General features: G+C 32.5%; 1 protein-coding gene and 1 pseudogene across 1 annotated transcript; one reads left to right on the forward strand and one right to left on the reverse strand.

Moving 5' to 3' along the window:
- Positions 1–385: 385 nt before the first annotated feature.
- LOC128156548 (uncharacterized) lies at positions 386–7,707 on the forward strand (annotated as a pseudogene).
- Positions 7,708–7,754: 47 nt separating this feature from the next.
- On the reverse strand, positions 7,755–8,517 carry LOC128156016 (putative nuclease HARBI1). Its single transcript, XM_052817970.1, has 3 exons — positions 8,381–8,517; positions 8,097–8,279; positions 7,755–7,975 (listed from the first exon to the last, which is right to left on the reverse strand). The coding sequence occupies exons 1-3, from the start codon at positions 8,490–8,492 to the stop codon at positions 7,755–7,757; spliced, it is 516 nt and encodes a 171-aa protein (XP_052673930.1). The 5' UTR covers positions 8,493–8,517.
- Positions 8,518–15,634: the final 7,117 nt, after the last annotated feature.

A 15,634-nucleotide genomic window follows, 5' to 3' on the forward strand; every position in this document is an offset into this window, starting at 1 on the left:
GTTCTAAAAGTTGAAGCTTGCTTTTTATAATTTGGTAAAACTCTTGATTTTTCGGGTTGTGTGTTGAGACGTATGGAATAACACATTTTTCTGATTTATCTTTTATCTGTAGTAGCTCATTTCTATCATAGTATGTGGCTTTTTTGATTCCATGTTCAACTAATGATTTGGGGTAGTTCCTTTGTTGTAGCAGGTAGCGTAGTTCACTTAGTCTGGAATTTAGAAGATTTTTGTCCTATATTATAGTACAAAGGCGCCTGGCTAAATTATAAGGTATGTTGTTCTTAATGTGTTTTGGATGGCACGAATCATAAACAAGGTATTGTTTGGTGTCCGTAGGTTTATAATATATATATAATAATTATGTCCTCTCTTTTTATGATCATAACATCAAGAAATGGGAGTTTTTGTTCGCTACAGTCCATTGTAAATTTCAAATGGTTGTCCAAATTGTTTGAAATATTGTAAAACTTATTTAATTCATCCTTGGTTTTAGTCCAAATGATAAAACAGTCGTCCACAGTTGTACACTCAAGAGTTGCATTAATTGTATATTTGGAACATTTAGAAATTTGATTGTAACAGTTTTAAAATATCTTGTAGGCGTTTCCATGCCAAAATGCAAACATCCTGTGGAGACAAGTGAAAGTACTAGAGCAAAACATAAACCTCAGGCTGAACCAATCGATTACTAAAGACTTGCGCAAGAAATTGTTAAATTGCAGAAACCAAACTCTGATGCATCAAGTAGTACAGTGGTACCCCTAGAAAATGCTGCATCTGCTACATATGACAACACCGTCAATGAGTTACCTGCACCAACGACTTCTTCTTCCTCTACGCAAGATAACCCTATATTATCAATAGTGTCTCAACTTTTAGAAAACACAGGTGAGCCAGTAGGCACAAACAAAGGTTTCTTCAATTCTGATAATCTTATCTCTGTAACAGAAGATATAGGTGAGCAGACAAATTGAATAACGCGCGTTAGCGCGTTATGATAATTTGTTTGCTCACCTGACGGCAGTTATTGACACGACGACGTCAAAAATAAATCATTTAATGCTTATATTTACATTCCCTTACTGAAGAAATCAATTGTTTACTTAAATAAATCGATATAAAGTGCAGATCACGGAGGGAGTGAGTAAGTAACAGCAAGAACAGCTGTTTTGCAAAACCGGTTCAAACTGGTATTCACATAGACTGTTGAGATGTGATCGACGAGCATGAAAATGTAATCCATGATAAATAACTCTTGAAATGTTGTTTTTACCAATAAAGTCAACATTTTTGTTGAATAATTATAAAACATGGTGTTTTGACAACATTCATGCAATGTTTTTTTTTAACAGATAACATAGGAATCACTGTTTGAGAACTACTTATGTAAATTACTCGTAAATTCATACGCAGTGAATAGGTGTTGCATTTAGAGGCATTGAAACATCACGGAATTTAATGGAAAAACACAGTAGAATGTAAATATTGTCTTATATTGGACATTATTTTAAGTGTTATTCGTGTATAACATTTATGTATACTATGTGCATGATGTGGTTACACATAACATTACACAGGTCAGAAGTAAACTGATGTGTTTATGTGCTGTATATGTAGTTTTTAAACCAATGTTTCTGTTGTTTGATTTTGTTATTAGAGTAACAAGTGCCCACTGGTTCATCTGAAAATATTTGATTACATGTATATCTGTCTTTAAAGGGGCATGGTCACGATTTTGGTCAAAAATTATATTTTCGATTTTGATGTTTATAATGCTTTAGTAAGGCATTTTGAACAGGCAACTAAAATATTGAGTGCCATTTGTTGAGTTATAAGCGAGTTGCAGAGCTTACAATTCCTCGCTATGTTAACAAAGCTTTTGTTTACATTTTGAATGTTGAAGTGAAAATTCCAGTTTTTGACCTAAAATGAATGTGTAAATATTTGTGAACTGTTTATTTATGCTTAAAATGAATAAGAGTATAGACAAATAATCTTGAAAAGACCAAACTGGGTTTTTAAAAGGTAGATTTATTGGAGAAAATGTTAGAATGATATATGATATAATGCAATATACTGAACAAAATCAGATCCCTGGCCTTCTAATGTTAATCGATTTTGAAAAAGCTTTTGATACTATCTCTTGGAAATTTATATACCAAACACTGGATTTCTTTAATTTTGGATTTCAATCAAAAACTGGATCCAAACTTTTTATAGCGATATTAAATCTTGTGTTATACAAAATGGAATTGCCTCTGATTATTTTTTTCCTCAAAGAGGATGTAGACAGGGTGACCCAATATCCCCATATCTTTTTCTGCTATATGCTGAGGGATTTTGATTCGAAATAATAAAGAAATTCGTGGAATTGAAATTGATGGTGTAGAATACAAACTTTCGCAATATGCTGACGACACTTCAATAATATTTAATGGATCACATCAGTCCATGGATGGTATTTTAAGAGAACTTGATTATTTTGCATGCATATCTGGTCTAAAAATTAATTTCTCCAAAACTAAAATGGTATGGATCGGAAGTAAAAAATTTTCAAAAGAAGTTTTTCACCACTCGCGATGGAAGCTTGATTGAAACAATCCCACTTTTGATCTACTCGGTGTTAAAGTTTTTGTTAATTTAAATGAAATGGTAGAACTAAATTACCCATCAAAATTTTTGGAAGTAACCCGTTTGATAAAGCAATGGAAATTAAGAAATCTTACAACAGTTGGAAGATTGATTGTGATTAAAACTCTGATAATACCAAAACTTAACCACTTAATCCTAGCTATAAAAACCTAGTGTAGAATACCTTCAACAGTTTGAGAAAGAAATTTACATTTTTTTATGGGGAGACAATGTCCATAAGGTAAAGAAAAACATTATAATTCAAGATTACAGATATGGGGGATTAAAAATGATAGACTATATGGAATTTGTTTGTGCATTGAAATATACATGGATAAGAAGACTTATCCACTCTAATAAAAAGTGGGTAAAACTTTTTGAATCAGAATTAGGATTAAAAATAGAAACCCTATGGGGAAAAGGTTGAGACTTTATTATCAATATTAGCAATAAGATAAGTAACAAGTTTTGGAAAGAAGTTTTATTAGATTCCGTTAAAATTGTTATGCCCTATAGCCAAAATGACATAAAAGTACTTAATGAACATATATGGTTTAATCCTAATATTAAAATTAATAACTCATCAATTTTTATTAAGAATTATTTCAACTGTGGTTATAAATTTATTAAAGATTTGATGACAGAAGAAGGCAATTTTGTTAGCCTTGAAACTCTTGAAAACTCAAATGTTAAGACCAATTTTCTAGAATATAGGAGTTTGAAAGGAGCAGTTTTTGAAAGATTAAAAGCCTTAAATAAAATCAAGGTAGAATATGGACCATTTTTTCCAAATTCTCTCAGCATTATTTACAAAAAAGCAAAGGATGTGAGGATATGTATTATGTACTCATCGATAACAAAAAAAAAAAATCAATTCGTTCAGTAAAGAAGTAGACAGAAAGTGGATTTGCTTATACAGAAATTGAATGGAATAATGGAATTGAACTCCCATTTAAAACCTCGAAAGAATCCAAATTTCAATGGTTGCAATTCCAGATTTTACATAGAATTTTGCCAACAAATGAGTACCTTTTCAAACTCAATATAATTGATTCGCCAGCCTGCTCTTTCTGTAATCAAGATATAGAAACTATAGAACATTTTTTTTGTGGACTATTTTCATGTCAAAGAAATATGGCTCTACTTTGAAGAATGGTTAAGAAACAGGTTTAACTTTTTAATGACATTTGATTAAAAAAACTATACTTTTTGGTAAATTCAAAAACAGAAATATGTATAGACTTGAAAACATATTGATTCTTACAGTAAAACAATTTATTTTTGCCAGTAAATATAAGAATGTCCCAAACCTCTCGACGCTCATTTTAAAACGAACTGTCACTTATAGAATACATATTGAGAAACTACTATTGTTGAAGAATTGTAAATTTGCTGATTATGAAAAGTATTGGCAAACTATTTGCGATTTGTTATAAAATGTGTTTATAATAGCTGCAAGGAAATTGTAAGCAAATAATGGCAAAAAACTATAAGTCTACTTTTATGTATCCTCTTGCATATGAATGAGTTTTTGATACTTTTTAAATTTATTTTTATGTATCCTCTTGCATATGTATGAGTTTTTGATAGATAGTGTTCCCCTCTCTTTCTCCACCCTCTTTCACCCCCCCCCCCTCCACCTCATAACTAAAAATACTCAAACTCTCATGGGTAATAAAAGCAAGTTTTCGAGATCGTTTGTGCATATATATGTCTGCCTGTGTATACTCTTGTCTGTACATGTGCTTTTTTATCTTCGGTATGTGACTGTGCCTATATTATACTTATATTCTAAATCTCAAATGAAGTGAATATGTGATGTGTATGCACTGTAAACTAAATATATAAGAAGATGTGAATAACTTGTACATGAAAGTTTGAATTAAAAAAAAGAAAGAAAATAATCTTGAAAAAGATTTTTACTGTTATATTAAACCTATGTTAACAAAAAACAGGGCACGAGCCTTGTTTACATGACGAAGAATTGTGAGCCCTGTATCTTGCTTCAAACTCATCGACGGGCACCCAAATTTCTTTTGATAATTAGAAATGCATTTCTAAAGCATTGTAAATAATAAAAACAGAAAAATGAAATTTGATTAAAAACGTGACCATGCCCCTTTAATACATGTTTGATAGTATAAAAACTTTTAAAATGTATATTATACTGTTATATTAACACAGGGCAGAAGTCAACTGATGTGTTTATGCTTGCAAAGTTAAAGATAAGATGTTCCTAGTGGTGTTCAAATTTTTAACTGGTTTGGTTATATAGATAATCTGTGCCTTCATGATGTGTTTATATTTATATCTCCATATAAGGCAGGGGTTAGTCATTGCCATATGTGTTGTATGTACTGCCATCTTTCATATTGTTGACTACTATGATCTGGTTAGTCCACCTTGTGTGGGGTCTTTTTTGGCAAACCTGCTGTTTGCTTTGGTTGGCTGTTTTTTTTTTCAGCAATATTTTTGTTGTATGTATATTTGGTACATGTTGATATTGTATACATCTTTGTTTAATATGGGGGAGGTCATCTGCTCACCTTTTATATCTTACATTCAATGTCTGGTAATTGATATTGGACTGTTTGAAGACCTCTCCTAATTGCCTAATTTTTCTTATTAGCAAAAATAAATGGCAGTATATATATACACACAACCATGTTTTATGTTTTTCTATCAATCCTAGCCAGATCAACAATATTATATAAAATTACTTTTCTCGAAAATATGTTAACCAGACGCTACAAAAATGTAAACTTAATCTGTAATTTGACATTTTAAAGCTGTTCAGCAAATTTCATGTTATTCCTCAAACGCTTAAAGAAATAAATCATGATTTAATGCTTATATTTACATTTTTTAACTTCTTGCCTTGTCTGCAAATGTGATTCATACCTTTAAATTCCTATCTTATCCTAAGGGTAAGTTAATATTAATGGAAGAGCCAAAGTAACAGCCACAAGCGTGAACTTTGATTTTCGCTTGTGACGTTGCAGTTTACAGCGTTCACCGTTTGTGACGTCATAATAAAACTCGTCAATTTGACCTTTGACTACTTGTTGCATTTAGAGGCATTTGAAGATCCTAGAATTTAATGGAAAACACAGTAGAATGTAAATATAAGCAATTAAGGATTAAATAACTAGTGAATATTATACCATTGTATATACTGTATAGAATAATATGCTACACGTATGTTACTGTAGTTATATGTATTAAATCTCAAAGTATCTCGTTAAACGTTTTCTGAATTCTATCATTTTTTTTTTCGTTGTGCATGATTTTTATTACAGTAAAAAAATGCCAATGGTCAATCTTAAGTTTTAAATAAATCTAAAAACTATAATTTCAGAGTTGGTGTTTATGTCCAAACAGGAAAAGAAGCTGGAAAACAGTATGCAAATTTGAAATGCAGAGGTAATATATATAGAATCATTTTATTGCGTGTTAAGTTTGATTTATGTCATAAAAAATGAAAGAAAGTTTGGAGCGATAACGAAATTGATACTTTTTTAAAGTACAGCTAAGGATAAAATTTCACAGATGAAGAGGCCTAAAACCGGTGGAGGACCGAAACCCCAGTCCCCCACCCCCATAGAACGAGCCGTCATCGACCCAATGGACGGTCGACCCTCACTTCAGGATCTCGACTCCGGCATTGATACTGGAGGTATACATAGGTGCAATTTTAAAGCTGAAATAAATGTATAAATACGCATTATATCCGTTATTTCTCCACTACCACCATAATATTAGTTTTCTATATCTATAGTTACGCCTATGTATTTTTTTTTTCTTTTTTTTTTTTTACAAAAAATCAACACTTAGTGATATTGTCATGTCGTACTAAGCAAGTAGTTTCTTTTTAAATTACACATAAACTCGGACATCGGGTAACACATTCAGCTGGCTAACCTGTCAATCAAACTCTGTGTATTTTTTTCATTGGATGGTCACAAATCTTTTTTGGTCAACAGCCAATAAAAATTTAATGATTTTAAAGCAGTCAGAATCATTGTTTGAAATGGACACGGCCTAGCTTAACAAAATTAAAGAAGAATAAAGCGCAAAATTTACTGTTCACAATTTATAAGTCTACTTCAATTATGTATGATACGATAATTTTAAACAGTTTGTGGTAAATACGCCTTGTGGTAAATAAGCTGCGTATATTAATTTATTTTGTTCTTTTCACGTACAATCTTTTTAATTATATTTAGAAACAAAAAGAAAACGTTATACTGGTTTAATGTACTTAACATATTTTTTATGCGGTTGATACGATAGAAATATTTGTTTGATTGCATTGCATGTTTTAAATTCTGTGAATAATTCACTTTAAGTTTTTAATAATCTTTAAGATCACTTTACCGATGAATAACATAACATCTATCTACGTTTGTAATGATACGGAAATTAAATTTTAATGCTGATTAATAAGCCATTACATATTTCAACATTTACTTGTATTAATTTTACGCGACAATTTCAATTTGCCTACGACAAAGATACAAATAACGAATATATTTGAGCGATAAATACATGTACATGAATGTTCAGCACAACCCGGTTCTGTAGCATTAAAAACAAACTGTGAGTTATTTTTAAATAAACGTTAATATTGCTACAGTTCTCTAGTACGTGGCAGCTGAGGAGCGATCGGAACTAATATGGCGATTTACCAAGTGCTTTATGAATTCATGTCAACTGTAAAAAAAAAAAACACAAAAAATTACATTAAACGCTAGTGTTCTATTGCATAAGATTGCTTTTTATTCAGATGTAATGGACTTCGAGTCAAGCGTGGAGTGCCACTAGTCAACGTCATCATCTCTGAGCACCACCAGTTCAATCGTTCCGGCTCCCAAAATCCCGACTGTGAGTCATTGTGATCAAGCTACATCCGACAAAAAGCAAAGTTTGGTGGATCTACAAAAACAGCTACTGATGAAGGAAATGGAAAAGATGGAGATGGAAATGGAAGTGATGGAAATAAAAAAGGAGAAACTGAAAGAAGAAATTCATCTTCTGAAGTTAAAGAAGGAGAAATTAATCAGGGGACAATAAATTATCTAATTTCTGAATTTATCGGTGTGTGTTTTCTATTAAGATAATTACCAGTTTATCAATTTGCAAAAAAAGGTCTGTGCAATATGGTCCCGCACTGCCTTTCCTTCATTCCGAACTCCGTTCACAGCTGGCAATGCGACCTCGTCCACTATATGTCTGTTGACCGGTGGGATGTCAAAGATGTCCTGTCGCTCAATGCCCAGATTGTGCAGCACAACACAGGCCATCACAATAGAACATGCTTGTTCTGGCTGAACTCGTAATCCTTTAAATACAAATAAAACAAAGCCAAAAAGTAAGAGACTTGTTCTTGAAAAAGTATTATGAGTACTTATACACGTACATGTAAATTACATGCTAATATTCTAAGCATTTGAGCATATTACCTATTTGAAGGCAAGGAAATCGCCTCTTGAGGAAACCGAACGCTTGCTCAATCGTTACCCTTGTACGACACAATGCATTATTGAAGTTTTCTTTGGCTTTGTTTGATGGAGTCAGGTAGGGTACCATCAATAATCTTTTCAAGCCATAACCAGAATCACCTAAGATCAAACCTGTGCGCGCATCTAAGTATGAAAAATATTAAATATATATGCATGTATATTTTATTTGTCATCCTTTTAAATTCTTTTATGAAAGAAATTGATTTTTGAATTTATATACTTACTAGTCTCAAATATCCTGGCTAGTGAGGATTCCTTAAATACACGGGAATCGTGTACACTTCCGGGCCATTTTGCAACGCAATTTACAAAACGATATGTAGCATCGCAAGCCATCTACAATTTATACTCATTTAATGAGGATAGTTATAACATAATTAGGATGGCTTTAGGATTGGATATTAGAATAATTATAAATTCATTTTCATAACGATATGTCAAATCTGTTAGAGAGAGAGAGAGAGAGAGAGAGAGAGAGAGAGAGAGAGAGAGAGAGGAATTACAGATATGTGTTGGAAATTATTGCATGTATGACCTGGACATTTAGAGCATAATAAACTCTGCCTCGTTTTGCACAGGACATCGAATACGAATGAAAGTCCCATCGACACAGCATACCACATTTGGAAACCCTTTAATAATATGAATTTATAACTTTAAATTTACATTCACACATTCGATAGATTTCTTCCAAAACATCCGATCCAAAGTATAATAAACATGTTTCTAGCTGTTACAAAACAAATGTTAAAAAATTCATCTGACTCCCTCCCCATGGATCTCCGCCAATGGGTGAGTTCATTCGTTGCGTGAACGGTAAAAGCAGGATTTCGCGCCATAATGTCTCATTCATAGTTTTTGCGCGCCGATTGACGAGTTGACGAGTTGAATACCCTAGAGCACACCATGTGTTTACATCACAGGGTGCTTCTCCCTCCCCACTTTTATGGCAGCTGCACTCTTCTTAACTTTATGGGATAAATGGAAATATCATGGATTTACTACCCTTCTTTTTTGTAGGAGCATGCAATAAATGAAACTGCAAATAAGGAATTCTAATTGAATTGAAGTTAAGTTAGGGGTTTTTTTTAAATGAATTTGAGAATTCACCCTTTTTTTAAAGGGACTTGGACACGATTTGACTTAAAATTTATTTTATTTTTACACTTTTAATGTTTAAACTGATAAATATAGAAGTTAATAATGCTATATCAAAATTTGAAAGTCAAATATCAAGTTATAAACAAGATACAGAGTTCTTAATTCTGTGTTTTGTAAACAAAGCTAGCGCTCGAATATTGTCATTTTTTACATATGTGTTGTATTGGTGTAAGTTTCTTTCATTTGTTGATAATAGTATTTATAAATATATTGAATTAGTTTAAATTGGTTTTTTTTTTCATGTCATTTTGTCTAAGAAATGGTAATTCTCTACATTACATTTTTTGTAAACAACTATAATACTTGATCTTTGTTTACATAACAATCAATTCTTACCTCTGTATCTTGCTTGTAACTTGACTTTAACATTCAGTATTTTGGCCAGTCATTTAAAATGCACCAGTAAACCATTTTATACATAAAAAATAAAGATAATTTTTTTTATCTCAAATCGTGTCTAAGTCCCTTTAATTGCTTGTCAAGATGATTTTGATGCAGCTGCCCACACACATTCAAAAACAATACGTGTTTTCATATTTCATACGATTGGAAATTTTTTTTAAAAAGCCTTTCAGTTGAAAGCACGTTCCGGCTATAAATTTATGATCAGCAGCGAAAATTAAAATTCATTTCTGATAAGATAGCCTTATTGATACATGCATGCTTCCATTGAATAATTTTGTTTAGTCAGGCAAGTTTTTTGGAAAGCTATTACTTGTACAATAACATAATGTTTTAAATCTTTACATCGGTAAGAATTTCAGTCGGAAGTACTCCTCGCCTCCTCATCTAGAGTAAAATCTATTCATTCTTTTACTATTTCGGAAATGATCAAAAGTGTCCAATTTATTCTATTTTAGAATGTAATGTTCTCATCATTGAATTAAATCATTGCATGATCCTGACCTTTGATATTACAAGCGAAACATTCCTTTACAAGGAATACTTCTTTTGGAACCCTTCAATGTTTGTTGGTTCAATTTTTATATGTGTGCAAGAACGAAGTGATCGACTTTTGTTTTGTTTCCCCGAGTTATTAACATCCTAGTCTCATAACCTAACTTTATTGTAACACTAAAAGAAACACAAAAATAGATTTGCAGTGCTGTATTTCGTAGCAAGCCTTAATTAAGAACAGAAATAATGGAAATGCCCTCGCTCTCTCTCTCTCTCTCTCTCTCTCTCTCTCTCTCTCTCTCTCTCTCTCTCTCTCTCTCTCTCTCTCTCTAGACACTCGTACTATTCACACTAGTTTTGTTACTAGGAACTGTCCAGAGTCAAAAGACTTAATAAATTCTTTGACGTTTGGGGAACTCAAACTGTCTCTTTCACACCACGCGCATCTTTTACTGAAACATTCAATTAACACAATCAAGGAATCATATCACTCTCACACCGACGACTCTTTAATGGGAGAAATGATTCTAATCTTATTTAAACAACAATTCCTATGCTCGTTAGCTTTGTCCACTGCCCTTAGGAAATTAAAAAAAAAAGGTTTTCACTTTAGGACGTTGTTTACTCAGGGTTTGAGTTATCAAATCCTGATTGTGAAAAAGTTCAATTTCATGAGTATAATTTGTTATAAATAGAAAAAGTATTAATGAAGTAAATTATTATTAACATAAAAATCGATATTTTTACTAAATTATGGAATTAGGCTCTGACAAAGTTTGACTTTTAGCGAAACAAAGGAAATTTGGACTTAATTTTTCAGATTTTGTTTTCCACTGAAATATTTTGGTAGTACTTTAATATTTAAATTAAGATTTTATTTGTTAGTCAACATGATTTGTAAATTTTTCTGTTGGTTATTTCTTATATTTCTTTCAGATAATAGCATGGCAAACACTACAAAAATATTGAAAAATGCTTAAAAAAGTTAAAAGACACCATATCTCAGAATTTTGATCATTGGCCTCACATAAATTTTATGCCAGAAGGGAAAGGTCAATATACTTAGTTTAATACTATTAACGTGTTAGCATTATCATTATTCAGTTTTTTGTTTGATTAAATCAAAAATGGGTAGTAATTTGAAAACTGATGGAGGAAATTCGGACTGGAATATCTATAAAAATTGTGAATGAAAACTTAATGCTTTGTATCTAATCAATGTCACTTTCTCAAACTGCTCTTACATCTTATAAACCAACAAACTCAACTCTTGTAGCTTGATTTGGGGTATCATGTTGTTTTGTAAAAAGGTTTAAAAAATTCTCTGGTAGTCCTGGGGGTCAAATAATTGGTAAAAATGAAGTTTTTCACAAAAAACCTTCTTCCTCGAACTCCTCCTACATTTATAACAGTAGACAACTCATCTCTTTGAATATGTTTTAGGGTATCTTATAGATGCGCAATAAGGTTTCGGAATTTTCAATTTTGTTCTCGGGGTCATTTAATGGCTGAAAAAAATAACGATTTTTTACAAAAAAAAACTGGTTTTAAAAAGATCACTTTATTTTGGCACTAGCCAAATGATCTTCTAGAATATAATTGGGGGTGTAATATTGATGTGTGATCAGGTTCCAGATTTTTTTTTTATTAAGGGGAGCAGTGGGCAACAAAAATGACGTTTTTTTGCAAAAAAAAAGTGTGGTTCCAAGAACTCCTCTTACAACTTTTGGAGTAGCTACGTAATCTCTTGGGATATAATTGGGGCTGTTCTATAGATGTGCAATTAGGTTTTAAAAATTAAAATTTCATACAAGGAGTAAAATAGTAGCAGAAAATTTACGTTTTTCTATAAAAAAAAACCCCATAGATCCAAGAGCTCCTCTTATGATTTAATGAATAGACACATCATATCTTGGGATATGATAGGGACTGTTCTATAGATGTGCAGTAAGGTTTTAAAAATTCAACTTTCATCCAGGGAGTCAAAAAGTAGCCGAAAATTGACGTTTATCACTTCAAAAAAACATAGATCCTAGAACTCCTTTTATGATTTAATGGATAAACACATTATATCTTGGGATATGATAGGAACTATTCCATAGATGTGCATTACGGTTTTGAAAAATTAAATTTGACCCTGAGGCCCATTACCTACATACCTTTTGATGCCCTTTAAGGACCAAGAATATATATGGTTAAGGGGTGGAGATCTCAACCGTTTTCGAGATATTCGTGCATTTCCTGTTGGAGGGGGGTAATGACCACCCCCGGGGCCAATGACCTACATACCGTTTGATGCCCCTTGACACAAGGAACAAGAATATATATGGTTTAAGGGTGGTGATCTTAACTGTTTTGAAGATATTAAGGGACTTGATGTTTAAGGGTGTCAGGACCACCCACAGGGCCCATGACCTTCATAACATTTGAAGCCCCTTGACATCAGAAACATGAATATATACGGATTAGGGGTCATGATTATAACATTTTCTGAGATATATGGTAATTTCAAATTCAGGGGATGAGGGTGGGGATGGCCCCATGGGTAAGATCTAATAAACCCTATTTATTGCCAGCAACAGTCAATATATGATCATGAAAACCCTATATTATTATCTTTGTCCGTTTTCAAGTTACCTTTTACAATAGAGTCTACGGTTCTTTTCACAATGTTCAATGTTAGACCCCACACCCTTTTGCCCCCTTGCACCCCCCCCCCCCGAAAAAGTGGTTGTCAAACCCAAAATGAGAAAAATCAAACCAGGATGCGCAACTAGATATACAGGCCTATCATATCTTAGAGTTTGGTACAGTTCTGTTCTGGTTTCTCTGAGAAAGAAGTTCACAGCGGGAAAGAAGAAGACGAAGACTAATAATACATGTATTAAGAACTGTACAAAAACAATAAGTCTCCAAATTTCATTCGGAAGACTTAATAAAGATTAAATAGAGATAGGATCATCAAACATCAATAATTTAAAGATAATTGACAATTTCTGATTCTAAAGGGGTCAGGATGACCCCTCAGGGTCATGACTTACATGCAATAATAATCTGATGCGCCATGACGTAAGGAGGAATAATATCTTTGGATTAAAGTGGGGGTCTCAATGGTTTTTATGATATTTGATAATTTCAGGAAGAGCACTTGGGATCATGACCTACATATCATCTGAAATACCTTGAACAAAGAAACAATGATATAATATGTACATGATATATGATTCAAATTAAGAAACCAGATACATGTATAGATCAATCATCTATGTTTTTTAATACTTTCTATGTATATATACATGTATTAGTTTGTGTTTTGTTCTATACTTTTCATGTTCATGACTGTAGTATGGCTTAGTCTTCTTAATTACATTAAAAAATTGTCAAATATATGACTTGGAACCCCCACCCCAAACAAACTCAAATACTAGATGCTGTCATTAGACAGTAATACCCGCACCAAGTGTTTGCCCCTAAATAACACTGATTTGTACCAGTTTAATTGAAAATGAAGGCCACATGCAAGTTCCGGTAATACATTTAAAAATTATAATTTTCATAACTGAAGGATGAGATCCCTTCCCATATGATAATATGGGCAGCACTTTATGTGCAATTTGGGGTTGAACTGTTTGCAGTGAATTTTCAGTTAATCAATAATCTTAACATTTCATGTCACAGAAAGTATAATGGTCTATATAATTATTACAAACAAAATTAAAAATAAAATTATGCCCCCTCCCCATGGCGGTTTTAGATTTGCTTCTGTGTGCCTACATGTACATCATCGTGTGCACAGATTTAGAGAAGGGGTGGGAGTGAGGGGTCCAACCACCCCCCCCCCCCCATGAAATTTCTTACAGACATGTAAACGCTCTAACCCACTGCGCTTCAATGTTAGGTAACATTATTTGGGGGGTAAATATTTAATTAATATTTGATATACTTTATTGTTTATCTCAATAGGAAGTATACATTACAAAATGCAAGTGTCCTGCACCACATTAACGCTGTTATTTACCTAATAAAATAGTGCAAGTGGATTTGAAGAATAGGTCATAAAAATTCATGCATGTTATAAATTACTGATCTTTGTCTGAAGTTACGTACACAACACAGGTCTGCAGGTCTCATTAGCGGGTACTAGCTAGCTAGTTTTACCCAGCTCTTCGATTAGATGGCCGATTCACGTGCATACATACATGTAATCTATGTGTTTTCCATATGCAGAAAAGGATTAGTTAAGATCAGCTAAAGGAATTCATTATTGTGTTTTAATTGGATTATCATTATGATGTTGACCAATGTAGGTAAGCATAATACATGTAGTAGCAGTAGCACATTATAATGAGATGCCAGATACATAAGTTTTACTTTCACTTTCTAAATGTGATCTCCCTTTGACAGCATACTGTATCATCATCTTTTAATATTTAGATAAGCTTATCATCGTAACTTATCCTACCGCATTTGTAAAGTTTCTGTCATTTTTATTGCAAACGTTATTTTTTTTTCATTTAAATGTCAGACTTGCACTATTGAGTTGACCCCATATTGACCCTGTATAAATAATTTCGTATTAAATTCGTGTATTACATGTAAGTAAGTGTAGACACTTATCATTTTTATATGAGTTATAATAGGAAGGAAGGAGTATTTCTTTCTTAATGTATTATAATGCATCAACTACAATGTACCCTTAGGGTAGGTCATGACCTTACCTTATGGGACTGTTTTGACCCCACGAAACAGGAAAATACAAAATACCTGTAATGTCATTATGATGCATCATATGGTGTAAAGTACATTAATGACCCCCAGGTGTTGTCTTTAACACACACCCCCGCCTTTATGAAATAGGAAATGATGATACACTGTATATTTTGTTAACTTCTGAGATCTGAGATCCTCATCCCTAAACCATATAATTTATTCTTGCTCTTTGTGTCATTGCGCGTAAAATTGTATATAGATTATGCCCCCTTGGAGACACTCTGACATTCTAGAACTAGAAATAATACAGTATTTTATCTTATTCATATGTAGTGTTTGATCCATGTGGGTAATTCCTAGCCTAATGATAACACGGCTTTGTTTAGGAGACTTTACAACTGCCCTAAATAGGCGAATACGTATGCATATAACATTTTGTTCATAAATCTTAAAAATTGAATTAAGCAATTTCCAAAACGTTAATGTGCATCAGGAGAGAAAAAGCAATCAAGAAATGGTTTAAAATTTGATACTGTACACATGTAAGATTGTTCTAAGAAGACTGAATCTTATGAACCATGTTAGATTGGGGGGTTGTGGGGGGGGGGGGGGGTGAATGTGGAGTATAAACATTTATAAATTGAATCATTTATTGTAATTAATTTTAACTTGTCACTGAATACTAGTTATTGATCCAAAGGTAGAAATAT

Source organism: Crassostrea angulata, chromosome 7, assembly GCF_025612915.1.
Source record: "Crassostrea angulata isolate pt1a10 chromosome 7, ASM2561291v2, whole genome shotgun sequence".
Taxonomy (NCBI): Eukaryota; Metazoa; Mollusca; class Bivalvia; order Ostreida; family Ostreidae; genus Magallana; species Magallana angulata.

Excerpts from the sequence above, each read along its gene's own strand:
- LOC128156016 (XM_052817970.1), bottom strand. The coding sequence starts at position 8,492 with ATGGCTTGCGATGCTACATATCGTTTTGTAAATTGCGTTGCAAAATGG. Across the intron at positions 8,280-8,380 it reads AGCCAGGATATTTGAGACTA|ATGCGCGCACAGGTTTGATC; the intron begins GTAAGTATATAA and ends TTTCATACTTAG. Across the intron at positions 7,976-8,096 it reads ATTTCCTTGCCTTCAAATAG|GATTACGAGTTCAGCCAGAA; the intron begins GTAATATGCTCA and ends TTGTATTTAAAG.